This window comes from Tenrec ecaudatus, chromosome 10, assembly GCF_050624435.1.
Source record: "Tenrec ecaudatus isolate mTenEca1 chromosome 10, mTenEca1.hap1, whole genome shotgun sequence".
Taxonomy (NCBI): Eukaryota; Metazoa; Chordata; class Mammalia; order Afrosoricida; family Tenrecidae; genus Tenrec; species Tenrec ecaudatus.
In genome coordinates, this window is record NC_134539.1 from 42,159,274 (window position 1) to 42,180,494 (window position 21,221).

The 21,221-nt window shown below is 49.8% G+C and overlaps 1 protein-coding gene across 2 annotated transcripts in view; it reads right to left on the bottom strand.

Annotated features, from left to right (window-relative positions):
• ABCA1 (ATP binding cassette subfamily A member 1) overlaps positions 1-21,221 on the bottom strand; it is a 127,950-nt gene that overhangs the window by 17,340 nt on the left and 89,389 nt on the right. The window contains exons 20-36 of one of the 2 annotated variants that reach the window (XM_075560258.1): positions 20,662-20,793; positions 19,606-19,748; positions 19,233-19,370; positions 18,200-18,420; positions 17,333-17,405; positions 16,220-16,422; positions 14,812-14,860; positions 14,494-14,607; positions 13,183-13,331; positions 11,503-11,627; positions 10,589-10,687; positions 7,586-7,775; positions 6,130-6,224; positions 4,915-4,947; positions 3,636-3,741; positions 2,774-2,848; positions 1,991-2,160 (exon numbers count right to left, since the gene is read on the bottom strand). In XM_075560258.1, the coding sequence (XP_075416373.1) occupies positions 1,991-2,160; positions 2,774-2,848; positions 3,636-3,741; positions 4,915-4,947; positions 6,130-6,224; positions 7,586-7,775; positions 10,589-10,687; positions 11,503-11,627; positions 13,183-13,331; positions 14,494-14,607; positions 14,812-14,860; positions 16,220-16,422; positions 17,333-17,405; positions 18,200-18,420; positions 19,233-19,370; positions 19,606-19,748; positions 20,662-20,793 (2,115 nt within the window). Of the gene's footprint in view, positions 1-1,990; positions 2,161-2,773; positions 2,849-3,635; positions 3,742-4,914; positions 4,948-6,129; positions 6,225-7,585; positions 7,776-10,588; positions 10,688-11,502; positions 11,628-13,182; positions 13,332-14,493; positions 14,608-14,811; positions 14,861-16,219; positions 16,423-17,226; positions 17,306-17,332; positions 17,406-18,199; positions 18,421-19,232; positions 19,371-19,605; positions 19,749-20,661; positions 20,794-21,221 lie in introns of both variants that reach the window. The other variant, XM_075560259.1, reaches the window with a different exon arrangement.

Below are 21,221 nucleotides of genomic sequence, written 5' to 3' on the forward strand. Positions count from 1 at the left end.
AATTCAAGCACAAAACATCCTTCACGGGGATAAAACAGCATCTACCGCTAGATGTAACTGCTGAAAGAAGTCTGAGAGCAACAGAATAGCATCCACTGAGCCTGCCCACCCAGCATCCACTGAGCCTGCCCACCCAGCATCCACTGAGCCTGCCCACCCAGCATCCACTGAGCCTGCCCACCCAGCATCCACTGAGCCTGCCCACCCAGCATCCACTGAGCCTGCCCACCCAGCATCCACTGAGTCTGCCCACCCAGCATCCACTGCGCCTGCCCACCCAGCATCCACTGCGCCTGCCCACCCAGCATCCACTGAGCCTGCCCACCCAGCATCCACTGCGCCTGCCCACCCAGCATCCACTGAGCCTGCCCACCCAGCATCCACTGCGCCTGCCCACCCAGCATCCACTGCGCCTGCCCACCCAGCATCCACTGAGCCTGCCGACCCAGCATCCACTGAGTCTGCCCACCCAGCATCCACTGCGCCTGCCGACCCAGCATCCACTGAGCCTGCCCACCCAGCATCCACTGAGCCTGCCCACCCAGCATCCACTGAGTCTGCCCACCCAGCATCCACTGCGCCTGCCCACCCAGCATCCACTTAGCCTGCCCACCCAGCATCCACTGCGCCTGCCCACCCAGCATCCACTGCGCCTGCCCACCCAGCATCCACTGCGCCTGCCCACCCAGCATCCACTGCGCCTGCCCACCCAGCATCCACTGCGCCTGCCCACCCAGCATCCACTGCGCCTGCCCACCCAGCATCCACTGCGCCTGCCCACCCAGCATCCACTGAGTCTGCCCACCCAGCATCCACTGCGCCTGCCCACCCAGCATCCACTGAGTCTGCCCACCCAGCATCCACTGCGCCTGCTCTTGAAAGAGCAACAGGATGTAAATTGTCACACACAAAGGACTAATGTGACTTGGACACTTAAGAAGAGCAGAAAGATCAGAGTGAAACTTTTCCAATAACTTCACTTTTTCAGGCTGCAACAAAATTTTAAAATACAGTACGTAGCAGATCAATCTAAGCAATTAAAATTTCCTGCTTAAGAACTGTCTTCTAAGTCCATTTAGAAAGGTCTTGCTATCAAATTCCTAGTGGATCTTCTGGTATCCTCTAGAATAGCGGTTCTCAACCTTCCGAATGCCACAACCCTTTCATACAGTTCCTCATGTGGTGGTGACCCCCAACTATAAAATTTTTGCTGCTACTTCATAACTGTCAATTTGCTACTGTTATAAATCGGGCGACCCCTCAGAGGGTCGTTTGATCCCCAAAGGGGTCGCCACCCACAGGTTGAGAACTGTTGCTGTAGAAGGTAAGCAGAAGTGCTACGTGAAACTCCCGTACAGGAAAGACACCGTGTGTGTGTATCACACACTTTCATATCAGCTACGTGCCAGGCAATGGACTTGACCACTGACAGGAATTATCTCATTTAATATCATACACTATTAAGTTTTGGAGACCAGATTTATGACTCCAAAGAAGGTATGATTTATCCAAGAACATGCTGGCTTTGAACTTGACAACAAGTTTAGAATTCTTATCCAAAGAATTAGGGCTCAGGGAGTAAATTCAAGTATTAAAAATACAATTTGGCTAATAAGACATGTTTCACCAAATACAGAAGAGAGCTCTCAAAATAAACAAAGCTGATTATTATTAAACATCTGTGGTAGTGGTGAGCTAAATTGTTTCAGGGCTTTATTAAGCACGTGTTCAGTCGTTTTCTCTGAATTTACTAAGTGTAGTATTTTTACAAATTAGTGTCATTTCTCATTCTCAGTTCAAGAAGCCCCTTCAGCCAACTCAGAACCTGATCTTTTCTGCCTAGAGCCTGGGTCAACCGAGAGGCGCCAAGATGCAAACTCTCCCACCCGTGGCCATACAGCCAGCTACACACTGCTCCCTCTGCTCCCCCTCCCAACGCCCTCTCGTCTCCCTGCCCCCACACCACCCACCCGGGCAAGGCTGCACTTACAGGGCCACTTCGGAGAGCTGCTGCTTGGTGAGATTCAGAGGGTGGTTGAAAGCAGTAATCCCATACTCGCTTGGGTTCTCTCCCTTCTGCAGGTTGGCCCGGAGAATGGCATTGTTGATGACGTTCAGGAAAGAGCTGATGGCATGCCAGCCCTTGTTGTTAAACCACACCTGAAATAAAGCAAACCAATAGCATGTAACACCCAGCCTGGCTTCCAGGGGCAAGTGCACGTACAAAGTACACACAAAACAGGGAGGTAATCTCCGTCTCGTACCATGCCAACAGGAACATGGCAAAGTAAGGAGAGTGGCCAGGTAGACTGGGCGCTGACCACGTGACCCGGCACTGTGCCGAGTACTTTGTATGTTTACCTCATTTCATTCCCCCAAAACCTCTGTGAGAGCTGTGTGATTACGCACTGCCCTGGGGCTCGGCGTGACTCGTATTGATTCTCTCCTGGTTGCTGAGACTGTAATTTTTTAGGGATTAGAAAGCCTCATCTTTCTTTCTTGGGACGGCTGGAGGTTTCGAACGGTTGACCGTTCCCTATACATACCTCCTAACCTCTCTATATACCACTATACATACTTCCTAACCACTGTACCTACACTATACATACCGCTATACACTACCTACATACAATTCTACTTCCTTAGAAAAGTTTCAAGGATGCGCTCCTATCATGAACAGTCCCTTAAACGTTCTCATGGGTTGATTAAAACTTCAGGGAATGTCAGCATCATTATCCACCTAGAGTTTACTGGAAGACAGACCAGGCTTTACCTTGACGTTATTTCTGGTGTCCAGTCCCGTCATGAACCTCCCCAAGCTGCTGAGAAACCGATCTGCAGAACTGTCCTATGAACAAGAGAGAGCCGGGTTGGCTGTGATGTTCACACAAGGAAGGAGCAGTTTGAGTTTAAAATGTATCGAAAAAAAGTCAACCTCCTCCCTCATCCACTGAAATTCCATGTGAACCCAGGGCACAAATGGTCGCTGACAACCATGTGCATGTTCCGCAAGGCTCGAAGGAATCCTAGGGACACCTCATGATTCAAAGTGCCCGGATGTGGACATGCAGCGATCAGTGGTGGAAATGGCTCAGCATGGTCCCTGGGCATCATCGCCAGAGCCACCGCCACACTGCGGGTGCAGGTGAGTCAGCTACATGACAGCGCTGTGCTTTCAAGGCTGAGGCACAGAGCGCAGACCACAGCGAGGATGCTGGCGTCCGTGTCATCGGACACCCACGTGCTCACTGAAAACCAAGAACAGAGGTGCAGGGAAACGAAATGGATATTGATTCGATCTTAAAGACCAGCCCTGGCAGCTTTGAAAAACAAAAATAGCACCCAAAAAAGTGTGATCCATTTCCAGTTGAGGGAAAATATATTTGAAGTCTGTGGACTGACCCACTGACTGGATTCAGAATAAACTAGTGATTTGGAGAATGTTTAAATCTCCGAATGTGTTTCACATTTACACTTTCATGCTTTTAAATACACCCTGAGTACTCTCAGCCGGGGTCAGATCACTCAGTGCTAATGAGGCGCTGCTAGGTGGTCAGATGTACCTACTAAGTGTCCCCATCCACCTGCAGCTCTGGGGCCCATTTTTCCGGCATGCCTTAGCATGGGTACTGTACCTTGGCCAGCTTCAAGTGTTTCTTCATTTGCTCGATGGCATTATTGACTTCTTCGCTCGGAGGAAGTGCTTGGGAACGACTGGCGCCCAGGGAGAAGCCGCCGTACCTAAAGAGCAGCATGCCATTGACGCACAGGTTAGGAGGTGCACAATGATGCATCACTCGGCAGCAGGTGCCAGGCGTGTACAGGCGGCCTTTAGGAAAATCTCCTACTCAAAGGAGGGCCAGAGGTAGACTCGGGGAACTTTCTACCTCAGCCTCCTCCGCTGGGTTCCAGCAACTGCTTAACTTTAAAGGTTTCTGCCCAGGGCACTGATAGAAACTAAGGGGGGTGCCAGGAGGGGAACTTGGGCCTGATGATATACAGAGTTAAGACTTCTGAGAGACGGAGGAAAAATGATTATTGATCTTACAGATGTGCCTCCTGGCCTGGCAGCTTCATCCTGAACTTGGATCAGGAGCAAGCAGAGGTGGACTCAGGGTGAATATGTCTGTGTGTGTTGGGGACTGGAGAAGAGTGAGCCACATAGAACTAGCCAGTAAGAGCCTACTTTGGGGCTCATCCTGAGGGTAAGGGCCACTGTAGGCATCTGTGTCTGCCCTGATCAGGATTCCACAAGTCCTGGCGACTTGAGGAAAAGGCAATGAGGAAAGCTGGAAAACAGTGACAAGTGGTGAGGTCCCCCAGGGAAACTGCTTACGTGTTCTCATTGTCCAGGAGGAACAAAAGCCCTCCAAGGATTCTTCCCTCCCTCTTCCTTCCCTAGTCCCACCCGGTCCTTCCCAACCCCAAGAGACTGGTAAGTGGAATTGGAAAGCAATGGGGATAACTCCGGAGCTAGTCTTCTCGCTCCTCTGCAGGGACTCCTTGAACCGACGTCAAAGGCCTGAAAAACTGTCTCCAGGTCACTAAGATCCTCAGGGAATCCGATTTGGGGTAAGAGTTAACACTAGGTTAGGTATTCCCTTGATAATAAAATGCTTCCTGTGAAATCCCTAAGCAACACCCCCCCCCTCCCCGCCTGAGATTTCTGAACTCCTCGAGGCAACCTGTTTGCCTAATTCTTTATAGGCCTCTGAAATGACAGCTGGACACCCAGGGAAAATGCTCACACCCCGTAACAGGTGGGCCTGGGGCCTTTGTCTGCCCCACATGAGGCAGCACCTGAGAGAATGTGAATTCCAGATAGTCCCCAGTTCTCCATCCAAGATTTCTGCACCAAAATGAAACCCCCAAGCTAGAGGAAGCAAGGAAAACCAAAAGCCGAGCTCAACTTACCTAAATTCATTCACCCAGACCTTGTTCTTTAAGCTACAAACGACAAAGATGAAGAAACCAAAATCAGTTCAAAGCTTTAATCCCGCTCCTAATGAAGCAAAATGGAATAAACATCTAGCTAAGGAAACGACAATGGGACAGGCATGATCCTAGGATCGGGGGGGCTTCGTAAGTTTCTGCCAATTAAACAGAAACTAATTGGTATGACCTTTTTTTCCTGTTCATCTTAAAATTATTTATATGAGAATCATGTTTTGGATTAATTAAAACAATTTGAAAACCACCTGTCGATCAAGAGAGGGTGCACATGGCCATGAGCAGCATGTTATTGAAAATGTAACTTTTTCAAGTTGAAGGAACCCTTCCAAGATGGATGGCATGCAGAGTGGCATCACGCCTCTTTCGGTAAAACACGCTGCCATTAGCTTTAACCATACATTGGTCCTACAGGGACTCCAGGGCAGTGAGTGTAGTTTGGTGGGCGTCTGTTTACTTGTTTGTTGTCATTTAAGAAGCACAGGTCGCACTGTTGGAGAAATCCTGAGTCACTAGCGGTAAGGTTGGTGGTTCAAACCCAACTACTGCTCTGTGTGAGAAAGATGTGGCAGGCTGTCTCAGAAAGATTTATAGCCTCAGGACCCTACGGAGGGTACACGTCTGAACTGATTCTATGGCAGTGGGTTGCTTTCACTTGAAGTCATGCAGAAATCCGAATGGAAAGGCCCAACCAACCAAGTAGAATAAAAGGGCAAGTAGAACTTCAGCAGTCGACTGTGATGTTTCAGGAATCTGCATGGCTCTTCCATGAGCTCAGAGCCATGGCAGGCTGCTGATTCAGCCAAAGGATCTGCTCATGGGGTCACATAATATCGTAAATTCCATCCATGACAGACTATCCAAGACATTCGGTATTTATCATCTCATGTAAAGCTCACCACGGGATTAGCACATTTTACAACAACAAAGGGCAATCGGTTGCCCCCCTACCAAGATGCTCATCAGAGGCTGGATTCGAATCTGAACCCGGATTTGTTTGCACTCTGACCCACACTACCTTTCATCATGTCTTCTCGTTTGGGAAACTGCCGTAACCTTCTAGCACCCAGAAGCAGCTCAAAGCTGCTGCTTCCCTGACCGCTCCAGTCTACTCTTCTCAAATGCGAGTTGCTCTAAGCAGTGACGGGAAAGGTAAAACCACATGTACGGACTACTCACCTTTTGGCAATGATCTGCACATAGGTCTTCACCAGATAATCGGAAATGTTTCTTCCCGTCAGGTTCTGCAGGATGTCTGCCGTTTTCTGTTTTCTCTGTCGCCACATAAAAACCAAGCACATGCGTCTTAATGGAGCAGAATTGGGACAGAAAACAAACCAAGAACGAGAGCGGCACCTGCCCTTCACGTGTGCACCACTGTGGGACGGGAGCTCAGGCTGTGGGAAACTGAGGACCAGGAAGAGAGTGTATGTGGACGGATTCTCTGTGCCCATGATTGAGGAAGCCTGGGAGGCCAGGACTCTGAGTGGATGGGGTCTTCACATTTGTGAGTTGTAACGGAGTCCCAGTCACATTCTCCTAATTAAAAACCATTCCCACAGTCTCCTCCCATAACAGTGCCACTTTAATGATACCTCGTACAAGCCCATGGCCTTTCTCTATAGGAGCAGACGTGTTTCTTTTGTTCTCTCTGCTCAAGGACCAGACCACTCCCCTCTGCTCAATCTCTGTGTGCCCTGCTGCATTGGAAGAAGAGAGTCCTTGGATGCCTTGTCTGATGTCTGTATAATTATTCACTTCTATTACACAGCCATCCTTTAGGACCCATCCGGTTGTGAGCTGGTTCCCACACTTGGCAATGGCCTTCACTATGGCAGGCCAAGCCTTGCCCAGAAAACGATTCTAAACAACTGAGCAGCGTGCATCGAAATGTGCTTCTTTACAGTCACAAGTGGTTTTTATGGAGAAGCATCTTTGACTCTATCTAGTGAATTATTTTTTATTCCATGGAGAATCGTGATGAATAGATTACCCATTAATTCAGAGATATAATCAGGGTTTCTCTTAAATATGCTTTTTCTCTCCCTACAACCGGAAGTCTATAAAGAAACAGAGCTAACAATAATAAACCTCTTCCTGAAGTTATTCTCAGAAAACATGACTCAGAACTCCTTCCGCACTCAGCATCTGAGAAGTGGTTGAATTGACAAGACCAGAGGAGTTTTCTGGTCTAGCCTCTCCCATCCACACTTGAGGGCAAGGGTGCAGGGAGAATAAGTGGTCTGTCCAAGACCATCAGCTCATTTGTGGGAGAACCAGGAATGAAAGCCAAGTCTACCACGTTCCCGACTAGTGCTTCTGAGAGATCGCCATTGTACGAGAGGCCTTAAGCGTGTCCTCCCCAAGCCAATTACCTACAGTGGTTTGCTTCTGCTTTAATTCACACAAATATGTAAACCTAGGCTGGCTTTTCAAAATGCAGAAACACACTCCTCCAGCTGTAGAACGACCAGTCCACACTCCTGGCCCTCAAAGAACTGCATGTGTCTTCATATGCCAAAAATTAAGACCAAGGAGGAAATCAACCCCATTGGGATGATATTGCTTACATTCCTGATCCCTAAGTAGAAGCTACTGGGTCTGCAACTGCTCAGAGGCACTCTGAGAGACTCACCTGTGGAGGAGGCAGGCCCCCCGCCCCCGCAGGACACACGGGCAGCATCTTCTTAATTTTGTCACTACTACACTGGCAGACAGGCGAAGGGCTCTCCATCGTCCAGTTCCCATTCTGGAAGAGGTCCATGATGGTCTGGGGGACCGAGGCCGTGGTCCACTCCTCCTCTCCCACCAAGCAGGGCATTTCTCTGCAAAGGAATACCAAGCCGGGGGCGGGGGGGTGTCATCCAAGACTGCCAACTCTTCTCTCGTGTCTGGAGCACAGGATTAGTAAGGAACTCCCCCAAACATGCACCGATTCCCTCATGATTTGGAAAAGGCAAGCACAATCCCATTTCACTGACCCCGCCACAGCACGAGCAGTTGCAAAAGGTGTACAGAGAAAGTCCCGGAACTCAAAGAAACCCTAATTGCTCCGATATTGAACATCATTCATTCCAATGAGCCCGCACACTGCTAATCACGCATTTGTTCACTTGACATGCATTCATGGAGCATTTACTAGGTGTCAGAGGTGTGTAATTGAGAACTGGGGGCAAGCAAGATTGAGTACTTATTCTCCTCCCAGAGGAGAAAACAGACAAACAAATGAATCAAATAAACTTAAAAAACAAACAAAACAAAACCCTCCTATACCGCTGGGACTAATATAAGTGTGGACAGTCAAACACAATGCAAGGTCAGGTAAGAGCGACTGGGAAGAATTGGGGCTAATTTTGCTAGAAAATAGTTCCCGAAGGAGGCAATGCTGCAACAGAGAAGGAAGAAGCCAGGCAAAGACTTTGGAGGGAAGGAGCCTTACAAGCAGACGGTTCAGGTACAAAAGCCCAAAGAAGGAATGCGCTTTCTCTATTCAAAACCAGCAGAGAGTAGTGCGTCTGGAAGACAGTGCATTAAGAGGAAGGGTGATGAGCCGATAAGCAAGGGCCAGATCATGGAAACCAGGTCGACACTCCGAATTGTATGCTCTCTGCGTAGACTTCTGGTGGATAATTGCAAGATCCAATATATGTTTTAAAATAAGTGGCAAGCTGGGGGACTACCTCCTCTATGCCAAAATGAGTGCTTGGTGCATGAGAAACTCGGTGATTTGTAAGCATCTCAGGAAGCCAAAGCCAAGGCCTATCTCCCCTGGCTCAGGCTATGAACTCATGTGTTCTTCAGTCAGTCACTCGGCCCCTCACGACTTTTCTCAACAGGTGAAAGTATAAAACGATTTGTTTCAACAAGTCCCTTCAATTGCCTTTCCTGTTCTAAAATTCTATGATTAGAGCAAGGCTAGTCTTTGTATTATTCTTACATGTAATAAAAAAAAAATCAACTGAGCAGTGGAAGGCTGTCTAGTTCTCGCTTTCACTTGTCTCCACTAAATGAGAAGGTCACACTAAGACATGCACTAAGCCACCTGGAGCTCATCCGTAACACCTTCAAAAGCTGAGAGATGGAGACAAAAGGCTACAAGTTAAATTCCACAATTTGATGGGGGTCCCGATCAAATTTATCTTGGTCCTATCACTTTTTTAAAAACTCAAATTCGATTTTCAATTAAGGGGTTTACAGAATGCTGGGAGGCCGTTCCTTCCGGCTGCCTTTAACAAATGCCCTGTGGTGCCTCCATGCTGTGAACCCTCTGCTGCCAGGCTAGCTCTGTCGGTGCCCGCCTATCCCTGTGGGTTATAATACCTAGCCTGGCATCAATCCACGACTCCATCGGGTTCGTGGCAATCTGTGAATCCACTTACTTATATTAGTCTCTCTTGCCTCTAAAGTGTTTATATGAAACCCCATCAAAGGCACTATGAAATCCAGACAGGCGTGTCTGTGTCCTTGTCCACTGGGATCATCCTGCTGCTCGGAACCAAAGTTCACCACTCCGTACGTACTAATGAAAATTTAGTGACTACTCATTTAATAAGAATGAACCAGGGCCACCATAACTTGGAATCTCCTCCACAGCAAAGACTTTCAACAAGGGACCTCGTAAGTATACATCTGAAAATCTCCTCTGGAACTTTGCATGTCCAGTTACCACATTCCTTGCTCTGCCTTTTCCAGGACCAACCATCTTCCCCTCTTTAACAGCTGAAACTCACACGTCTTTCTCTAGTCATCCGGCAGCTCCCCAATGCTCTCAGCGATGCCTGTCGTTTAGCCGCCACAGCTGCAAAATCAGTCCTGAGACGCCTGGACCCACTCACTGCACCAGCCCTGGGCTCCCGCTTAAGCGTCTCAGTTCTCTTCACACGATGATCCCCTGGCATACCTTCAGCCACACATTTGAGGTCATTTGATATATCCCTGAATTTCTAGCATGCCAACTTAAAAAAAAAGTGAAGGTAAAGTATGTAAAAAATATGCAAATCTCAAAGTGTAAAGTGAAGGTAAGTATGTAAAAAATATGCAAATCTCAAAGTGTAAAGTGAAGTATGTAAAAAATATGCAAATCTCAAAGTGTAAAGTGAAGGTAAGTATGTAAAACATATGCAAATCTCAAAGTGTAAAGTGAAGGTAAGTATGTAAAACATATGCAAATCTCAAAGTGTAAAATGTACATTTTGTGAACATTAGTATGTCATCTTGCTGTTGAGTGAAAGGATCAAGGATCGAGGAGCTAGGCTGCAAATGTCACAGAGTGGCAGCCCGTTCCTGGTGTACGCTTACAGGGCTGCTGCGGGGGCGAGAAGGGAAAGGAGTTGACCACTAAGTGGAACGTGCTATTCAAGTTAACTATTAAGCCTCTAAAATAATGAATAATATCTATAATGATTTATTCCAAAGGACATTGGAAGACACACCAAACGCTTGTTCCTACATAGTTCGGTGAGGCTACTGTATTGTATTTCATGTGCTCTTTCCTTTAAGATAAAGAACAAGTCAAAAGAACAACTGGTAGCCGTGAAAAGGTGGCGTGCAGCAGGTCCATGCAAGGTGTGGAGATCAAGCCAGGCAACAGGCCCAGGAAGCCGGCCACGCGGGGCTCCGGGCTGAACATGGGACTTACGGAATTGGGTCCCCTGCCATGCATCGGGTTCCGAAGCCAGGGTCCTTAGTGAGGGCGTTCAAGAGCTGCTGGGTGCTCACGTCCTCAGGAGCATCATTACTGTACGGGGAGCCAGAAAATACAAAAAAGGATGAGTTTAACTCACAAACACAAAGCAAACCCGTACTCCACAAGCCTACGAGATACAGGGTCAGCAGCTTGGAAAGGAAAGTGTAAGCTATTTTCTCTGTGAAGTATAAGGAGCATGCGTGTTTAGAGAGAAAGAGACCACAACACACACACACACACACACACACACACACACACACACCTTCCCTTTAATGTCGCTGACCCATTTCCCCTCCCAAGGGAATGGGATACATAAAGATACCTGTCTAACAAGGTGCAGAAATACTTGAGGCACTGGTTTAGTAAAAGTTAGAGTATTTTTATCTAAAGAACAAATACTAGCTAGATGATAAAGACATGCATGGTACTGTGCTAAAAATGGAGCATGAACTTTTTTGAAGGTGGTATGGTTTACCAATATATGGAAATCGTTTGACTCAGCCACGAAGTTAAAACCCAATTACGAAAATCCAAATCTATTGTCGCTTAATGGTAAATTTCGTGAGAGTACATTATTCTTCCTAACCCACACCAGCCTATCCCTGACAAGATAGTATCAAGAGGAGAGGGACTCAAAGAGGCGATCAAGGACTGGCCTATTCGTCCAGGTTTGTCCACTGCTGTTCTTCACATCTGATAGGAGACTGCGGTATGTGGGAGTGGGTGTGTCTTAGCCACAGCTGACGGAACCCATTCTACTGTGTGATCCTCCAATCCAACCCCTGAGCCCCTGACCCCTGACCCTCAGCACAGGGACCACGGCCCGAGCACTGCTCTCTCTGTGGGTTCAGAGGGCACGCACACACCTGATAAACGTGTACTGCTCGTTGTACATCCAAGGCTGCAGCTCCAGGCTCGGGTACTTGCCGAAGGGCGGCACGATCAAGCTGAATACCAGGGCGATGCACACAAACACAGCTGGCAGCACAATCTATAGCGCAGGGAGAGGGGAGAAAGGAGACGATCACGGATCCGCAAGAAGGCCAAGGGACATGTCTCAACAAGTCCAGTTAGCTTCCCAGAGCCACCTGCACAGGACTGAGGAGTCAGGGCCCACAGCCAAACTCCTGCCAGGCATGTGTTACTTTCTGCATTCTGTTGTTGTTGAGTAAACAGGCAGGAAAACACCTACGAATTCCCAGTTCCTACATGTACAGGTTAGGGAAACTGACCATTGTTCAAGTTGGGCGACGAGTCACGCTCTCCCTTCGCTCTCCGTCATTAGCACGACCTCACTGCCCTACCTAAGGATGCTATCTAACCGTGTCACTTACTGTTTCCATGTTATGACACACATAATGTCTTCCCCTCAAAGAGCACGGTATTCAAGGCAGACGTTCTTACTAGCTCAGCGCGGGTCAGTTTTAAGATGACTGCGAGCAGGGAAGAGTTGTGGTGACCACTTCAAGGACAGTACACTCCACGGTCCCCGGAAGTCTCGAGTTGAAGCGCTAGACCACTCCAGTAGTGCTGACCTCTTAGCAACATTCAGTCTTCGAATGCATGACGATAGAACACCCTCCCACTTATGGAAGCCTCCTTTAATCTTTTGCAGCAGTACTGGATACATTTTCATGTCCTTGGTTAGATCAAGTTTCCGAGACATTCCTATGTCAAGTGCATCTGGCGCAACATCTTGCATTTCAGAAGTGGAATTTGCGAAGCTAGTTTTTCTAAACATTCCTAACCTGGTTACGCATCTTTCATGATCCAAACGCTAAAAAATATTTTTCAAAATCCTCAGCACAACCCTGTCACAATACTGTGATGATCGCTATTTTACAGGGGAAAATGGAAGCAGAGAGAAGTCATTTGCCAGGAAATACATGACTGGCAGGAAGCAGAACTGGGATAGGAAAGCAGAGCAACCGACCCCAACACCCATCTCTTAACAATGATGCTCTCTCCAGCCTCCGAGGGTCAGGGAGCCTGCAGCCAGCCCATAAAGCATGAGTTCCTGAGTGTGGCAGTTACATAATCTCCTGTCCACTTGCAAAGGGGGGAGTTTAGCCTGTCAATCAGGTCACAGCTTGATGACCTCATTATGGAGGCAGGACAGAGATAAATAGCTCGCTGGAGGCCAGAAACACGCTCACTCTGCTACACGTTCCAGTTGACAAACCACATGGAGTTACACGGATAGACCCAGAGCCCTGGCGCTAGGGGAGGCATGTAGAGAGCCCTGCCAGCACCGAGATGCTTCCACTGCCACTGGATCCACAAGACTGTCCACCCACCGGCCTGTGTTCGTCCTGTATTCGTCATCATTGCCTGTGTTGTGTGAGTCTGAAGAGGAATTTATACACTGGTATCGGACCTATGGGCTAATGTCAGACTTATGGACTTGAACTGGACAGGGCTGGCACGTTTCCTTAATATATATTTATTCTTTGATATAAAGTTCTCTCTTAACACATAGGAGAATTATGAATTTGTTTCTCTAGTCGACCCAGACTAACCCACTGAGCGTAACCAGCACTTCTCACCTGAGCAAAGAATCCCTTCCGACTCCTCTTGGCGATCAGCAGCCTCTTCCACAAAAGAGCCACAAACTGTTGCTGGGTAAGCTTCCAGCCCTTCACTTGGTAAGAGCCCTTGCCATCCATGCCACTGAGCAGGTCTGTTTCTCGCGATTCTGTGGAAGCCAACAGGGAAGGTCACCTGTCACCTTAGACATGTCCAACGCGGCCACGCCCCACCCTCCAACATCTTCAGCCACCTCCTTGGAGGCTCTCGTTTGAAGCTAAATGTGTCTAAGAAGTAAAGGGCTTTCATGACAAACGCATGTTCAAGAGAAAGGTATGAACCCAGGACTGAATGGCAGTAGCCTCTGCCTTTGAGTTTTTGTCTAGCCAGAGTAGAAAATCAGGGGGCACAACAGGAGTGCCACATCGCCATCCAGGGGAGCCAGTCAGCCTTAGAGTATTTTATGACACAGGCCATGTCTGTGTGCTGACCTGCTTGAGAACCTACCACAGCGATCTCTCCCCCATCCAGCACGCTTTTAGTTTTAAAAGGTGAACATGTTTCGAATGATTTCTGAGTAGTCACAATAAAGTCAAAGGAAACACAAGACATGCACACTCATGACAAGTGAGTAGGAGGGCAAGAAAGGTTTTGATTCCTAACAAAATTTACACACACATTCTTGTCTTAAGCTCATAATTGCTAACAGAAATAGCCTGGCATCTTACCAATACTTGCTAGATTTCTTGCCTCCCTACTGCATGCCAGTCAAATGCACAAGGGCACATACAGACCAAATATCTAAGTCCATAAATTCAATTCACCTCTCAGAATCTTTCAAAATCATCCCTCCCTCCAATATATATTTATTCAACCACTAAGCCTGCAATAGAGCAGCCCTGGTGGCATAGCAATTACAAGTCTCACTGTTAACCACAAGGTCGGGAGTTCAAAACCACCAGCTACTCTGAGGGAGAAAGACTATGAGCTTTCTACTCCCATAAAGAGTTACAGTCTCAGAACTCCACTGGGGCAGTTCTGCCCTAGTTCTATAGGGCTGCCATGATTCAGCATCAGTTCGATAGCAGTGACTTTGGTTTGGATTGGAACTCTGAAACACCCCCCCAAAAAAAGAAAAGAAACTCCTTGGGTCCCCAGGGGCGAGGGGACATGTGATGGAGCTGGGAGCTTTCCTTTGTACATATGCTGAAGCCGGGGAAAGACAAGTGGCTCTTCTTGTTTGCCTTCTCCCCTCGGTCCCCTGCAGGGATCTACTATCCTGGCTCTTGAGAAGAACCGAGAACAGGCCTTTCCGGCGATGGCATGCTGACCTGGGTCGATATCAGAATCATTGGGGTCCACGCCATCGTCTTCTGTGAATGGACGGAGACAGCTCTGCCTGTCCCCAAAGGCCCGTCTGTTCCGTCGTGCCGGCAAGGTGCCATCTGGAGGCCAAGGGAAGGTAGTCCACGTTTCATTTCATTTCACTTGTAACAACAGCAATAGCAAATCCTCCTTCCCCCCCCCCCCCCACCCCCTCGACTGCAAATCTATCTGCTATAAATGAGAATGGACTAAAACCATTCAAGGAGAAATGCAAAGCGCTGGTTGTATGTGGCCGCCTGTAGGGGGCTACTCGCAGAGGTTACCTGAGGTCTCCGTGTCCACTCCAGTCTCTTCAGCCACTTTGAGGAATATCTGAAAAGTAAGAGTGGGCGTGATTGTAGGTGCAGCCACGGTGACAGCATCATCAAATGGCTTGTTAGCCCTTCACGACAGAGGAACGCACGTTTATCACTGGCACTTTGCCAGAGTCACTGGGGAGAAAAGCCGCTTTTGCTGGAGACCATTTCTTCCTTGGCACCGAGAGCTATCAATCCAGATAATCACTTTCAAATTAAAGCTGCGACAGGAGGACAGCGCAGCAGCAGCAGCAGCAATTTGCTCGGAAGCCACGGGGCTTCATCCAGGTGTGGCCCCAAAGCTGCGAGCAGGTTAGCACTGGGGCAGGTAGTTAAGGTGCAATGATCAGGCGCCCACGGGGTCTCCACAGCCCAGAAATGTCAGGAGCAAATGCCATGGCCGAGAGTTCAAGACGAGAAGAGAATCTGCACCAGACCTCTCTTGTGTCTGCAGACCTTGGCAAGGCAAAGCCACGGAAGAAGCAGGACACACAGACATGGACTCCAAGCTTCTACCTTGTCATTGTCTAGATAATCCCCCAGAGGTTTCTGTTGCAACATGGGGAACCACTGGGCCAGACAATTTCCCTCTCTGCCCCCTCCAGGCCAAGGGGCTGCGATATTCTGCCTTCAAAGGAGGCCCTCATGAGCAACGAAGAGAGCGTGGGCCCCACAGCCCCACACGCCGAGCTCTGAACCCCAACATCTGAGTGCCAAATTATCTCGCCTTGTTCTGAGGATTACATGAGGTTAAAATGATTATTTTTACCATACCAACAACAAAAAACTCTAAGCTTGCACAAACATGCTCAAACCAACCTCCACCGCCAATGAGTCGATTCTCACTAATAGCAACCCTGCAGGACGGAGTAGAACTGCCTCTGTGGGGTCCTGAGACTGCACATGTTTACAGGAGCAGAAAGGCCCCATAGTGCCCTCACAGAGTGGCTGGTAGTTTTGAACTGCTGACCGTTTTGTTAGCAACCCAAGGTACAATCCATAATTACACCACCAGGGCTCCTGCAAGGGGGGTTAAGGGTTTCATGGATGGAAAAATGGAATGGAAGGATACTGAGTTTTTTTACAAACTTTTTGAAGCCCTCTGTTTTTTCCCACATATTTTCCAAGCACAAGGATCCAGTTGACAGCTGACCACGATACAACTACACCAAGAAAAAAAACATACTTTTCTCCTGTTGTCTCCTACTACCATCTTAAAGAGTAAAGGGGTTCAACATGACCAACGTCATTGACCTGAGAACTCAAGAGCCAGCTCCTTGGGACCCCTGTTCCCAGCAAGAATGCAGGCTGGGTACCTGGCCTTGGGAGTGATTGTCGGCTCTCCTCTATCCTGACATCGAGTCACGGAACTTACCTCTTCCAGGGTTGTCTCTGAGATGCCATAACTGGAGATGCCTAGGTCTGAGAGCCGGTCGTCAATCTCATGGAAGAGTTCCACGAAGGCTCCCTCTTTGGCAGCTTCATAGGGCAGCACGTAGGTCAGCTCGTGCCCAATGTCTTCCACCAGCCGGGCCTCGGCCACGTGCTTCCTGATGAGGCTGGAGATAGCAGAGACATCTGCAGGGACATGAGTGCAAGAACAGTTCAGGCAGCTCAGAGACCACAAAGCAAGGGCCAGCCGGGCCCTACCTTCTCGCTGTGCCTACTCCCCAGAAGCCTATGGCTCATACACTCCCCCACCCAGATGCTTCAGTCACGTCGCATGTCCGTGGCCTGAGAGCTCCTGAAGGCATGTATTACTTATTTATGTTTGCATCACCCAAAGCCAGGGGCACGGAAGGCACTCAATGCCCTGCAAATGGGGACAATCATGAATGACTGGTGTCGCGCGCTACCATGCTACGCATCTTCGTTGGAAAACGTGAGCAGAGAAACCTTTAAGAAGTCTTCGTTCTTACTTAAACTTTTAAAGAAAGTTCTGGCTCCCTCAAAAGAGGGCAAATCCAACAGTCCACGGAAGCAGAGGTCTTCTTGGGAACAGCCAGTCATTCAGACAGGCCAAAGATGGTTTCTGTCCAGGGTTTTTGCTCCACACATGCTACTGATGACAACACACTTGTGCTGAGGAAACCCTGTAGAATGACCCTGATCTCCTGGGCTCTCCCCCTCCTTAGGTACTCAGTTCAAATCCCTCTGCCACTGGCTTGGCCCTCAGCATCACCACTGTCTCTACACTCACTGCTTTCAAAGTTCCTCCAAAGTCCCCCTCCCACCCCCTTCCTTATCGCACCAATCCGGAAGGCTACCCTGCCAGCTCCCAGACCAAGCCCAAGCCCCAGGCGCCCCAGCAAGCAAGAAGCCAACCCCGCCACCAAGCTGCACCCGCTCCCACAGCCACCCAGCCCCAGCCCAGCAGCAAACCTTGAGTCCGCACCACCAGCCTCTGCACCTCTCCTCCTCCGCCTCCACTCTGCCCAGCTGGGTGTAGCTCAGGCACCACCTGAATAAAAAACCCCAGAGTCCTTACCGATGGTCAGCGTGTCACTTTCATGGTCGCTGCCCAGGCCAGCATCAGAACTGCTTTGAGAAACACTGTCCTCCTGATGGCAAAGAAGGAGGTGAGAATGGGTAAGGGGCCGGGCAATGGGACAGGTGCTACCACTGCTGCTGGAGGTGGCTGCTAAGGGGCTCTGGTTTGTAAGACATGGAAAAGAAAGCTTGTCTGATCGGGCATGCAACTGCACAGCATGTCTCCAGAAGCCACTATTCAACATGGTGTGCCCTGTGAACGGGCTAGCCTCCTGGAGATGGCCAGCACAGCATCACAATAGGAATATGTCCCCTGATCAACGACGGAGCCAGCCATTTGCTGACTGTCTCAGGCCTGGCATATACCTGGCCAGTGGGCTAGTTTAGTGCTTCCCTAGCTGTAACCATGGTCAGGGGCTCTTAAAGGAGATTTAAAGGATCGAGAAGGAAGAAAGGCCATGCATTCCTCGCTCTTCCTTCTCTTAGGGTGGTGGCTGCCCATTGGGATGCTAGCTCCAGGGTCAGCCATTCGAAAACATCAGCTGCCCCGAGGGAGAAAGACAAAGCTTTTCTACGCCTGCCAGCAGTTCCAGTCTTGTAGCCCACAGAGGCAGGCCCACCCTGCCCGTGAGGAGTCAGCAGCGACTCCACGACAGGGAAAAGGACCTCTTCTTTCACTCACCCCCCTGGGAGAGTCCAAAATGGGACTCAACTGAGATCACACAATGGAAATGGAAGGGCCTTCAGCCTGCCTGCTACCAGGTAGGAAGTGATGCGAGAGAGATGGGGGGACAGGGGAATGGCTGGCCTCCACAGGGCAGTGAATCCAGACTCCCTGAGCCCAGCACGGCTCTGCTGCGCTCACCTTCTTCAGGTTTGACACAGTGCTGCTGCTGTTTCTGCAGGAACCCAGGGAGGACTCCACATCCTTCTTGACCAGGGTCAGGTAGTAGCCGGTCCCCAGCTGGTTCTTCAGGAACAGGGAGGAGCCCACACAGCACAGCTTCCCATGGGAAATGATGGCGATCCTGTCCCCCAGAACGTCTGCTTCGTCCATGTGGTGTGTGGAGAGGATAATGGTGCGGCCTGCCAGGCAGACACAAGGGCAGGGTCGGATGAGGCCTGTCCACTTGCAGTGAAAGTGGTGGCAGCCGCTACAACAGTGCGCATGGGAGAAAGACCTGGAAATTCCCTTCAACACCGTGTGGCCGTGAACCCTAAAGAGCAACACCTGAGCGCAGGCAGCTAGGGCGTCCGCACAGAAACCAGAGCAGCAGCATCCACTTAGGGACTTGCTGTTTGCCAGGTGCCGGGCTAAGTGGTTGACACGCATTCCCATGTCACTTAATGAGATCCGCACGTCCTTAAGTAAGGAAAAGAAAGCAGATGAAGCGATTCTCCCAACGTCTCAGGAATACTCACACCTGGCTGCGAAGTCTACTACGCCCCAATATCTCTCACAGCAGGTAACCAATTATGTTATCTTCTGCCTTCCATTTTTCCAGCTACGCTTTTGACAAACATGACCTATCTGTGCTGCGTTAGGGATGAAGACATGAACAGAGACACAGGAGTCTCAGGCTACCGGGTGCATGATCACAATAAATGCAGACAGGTCCTATGCTGGGGTGGGCACCGGGGATCGGGGAAGCCCAAAGGGATGCCGTTTATCCTGTTGCTAATCTTGCAGCACCCAACGTAAGGAGGGTAAGATTTAGGTGCCTTGTAACTCAGGCCTCTCAGCTCCATCCCTCAGTGGGCACTGAGTGTGAAGAAAACCCTCCTGGAGAAGCGATTCCATTGCCCTAGGAGGAGCAGCCATGAGATGCAGCTGTACGTCTCAAGAGCTCCTCCCTCCCGCCCATTCCAGGACTCAGAGTAAACACCTTATCAGTTACCTTGTCGATATTTCAGCAGCAGCTCCCATATCCCTCTGCGGGAGTACGGGTCCACACCAGCTGTAGGCTCGTCAAGAATGACAACCTTGGATCCACCCACGAAAGCCAAGGCCACAGAGAGCTTCCTCTGCATTCCTCCTGCAAGAGCAAGAGAGCGAGAAACTCCAGGAGCTGGCCCAGACAGAGTGGACACCGAGGCAGGACAAGACAAACGGAGACGTCCGCCTCGGGGCGCACTGCGTCCTATTTCTGTTATCAACCCGACCACCACCCCCGAGACTGAGGGACAGCTGTTATTTTGTGTGTGTGTTTGTGTGTGTTGATGATGTAGGGAGGAGGGTGTGGGCAGCAGAAAGGCAGCCGTGGCACTCACCTGACAACTGACTTGTTTTACTTTTCAGCTTGCTAGGTGGCAGCCCGACATCCAGGGCCATCTGCTCCATCTCCACTTTCACGTGTTTCTCGGAGAGGCCTTTCAGGCAGGCGTAGAACCAGATGTGCTCTTCGACGGTCAGCCTGGGGACAGAAGAGCCATGGGCTCAGTCAGACCAGTGTCCTCTGCAGGATGTCCCACCACACAGAGCTTGTTTTACTGGATCAGCTGCTGAGAAATGACTCTCCAGAAGGGGTCAAGGTGGAACAGCAGTGAAGACCCACATGCGCTCGGGAAGCCAGAGCTGAAATGTCACAGGTCACTTCCAGTCACCTCAGAGCAAGGGCTAGGTGCATCAGGACACCATGTATCAGACACCTGCAGCTTTAAGTTGTAGCCTCAACGAGGTGGGACTCAGAGGACTCTCCCCAGAGCCCGATCAACCCAGAAGCTGCTTCAGCAGGAAGCTGGAGCAGCCCTGCTGCAATTTGAAGCACCTAAGGCTCAGAAAGCAGAGGTTCTGTGTGCAAACACGCCCGGACCCCTTAACCTTAGGGAAGAGGAAGTTGGGGCCTGGAGAAGACACAAGCTTGGCACACAACCATAGCGCTCAGGCCCTTCTCAGCTCCACCCTGAGGGCTCTGTGGAGGCCCTGCCTGCCAAAAGAGCAGCCGGAGCAGGAGCAAACTTCTTGAGCAACGTAGACAGGGCATTGATGGGAGGGTCCTGAAGTACTGCTAGGTTCGAGAGGGATGTGGGAGCTACCAATGAATGAGGAGGGCACAATGGGTAGAGGCTGGGCCAAAAGACCCCAGGAAAACAAGAAATGAAGATCACCATTTCCCCAGACCATTCGCCCAGGTAGACTAAGACAGCATGGCCCACCCGCCGCTCACCTCCTACTGTTGCTAAAGTCAAGGGGCCGCCAGATCTGCAAACGCCCAGGGAGGTGCAGCCTACCACCCCACGGTCATCTCCTGGCTGCCAAGAACCCCCGACACACACATTCATTCAGAGAGGGTCTCCTGCTCCCGGCTTGGGGCTAGTAGTACTCACATGTCAAATAGCACATTATGCTGGGGACAGACGCCCAGGTTCTGCCGGATGGTGCTCATCTCGGAGCGAATGTCTTTCCCCAGGATGTAGGCAGTGCCCGAGGTAGGAGGGAACAACCCAGTCAGGATTGACCTGAGGACAACATTTAAAAGCACAGGAGTCAGGGGGGTGCTGCTTGCTGCCCTCTGGGTGCCCTGTTCCAGGGTGCAGAGTTAGGGCAGGCAGAGCCCAGGGTGCTAACTCTCTCACTCTCGGTCCTTTCTTAATGGATTCCAGTGGGCCCTCGGGTGACGAGGATGAGGTGTAAGGGTTGGAGGTGACAACTTTAGTGCAAGTATGTCTTTAAAAGCACATTCCAATTTGCAATGGAACATGCACTTTAAAACACCTATTTCGTGGGCTTAAAAGTCATCCAGAAAAAAATGGAAACAAATTATTCGAAGCTAAAAATAATTCTTGTGTTAGATGGTAGGATCTTTGAGTAACCTTTTACATTTTTCTGCAAGGTGCTGACTCTATTGATTTTGCTTTCAAAATGCAAAAGGAAAGTGAAACAAGCC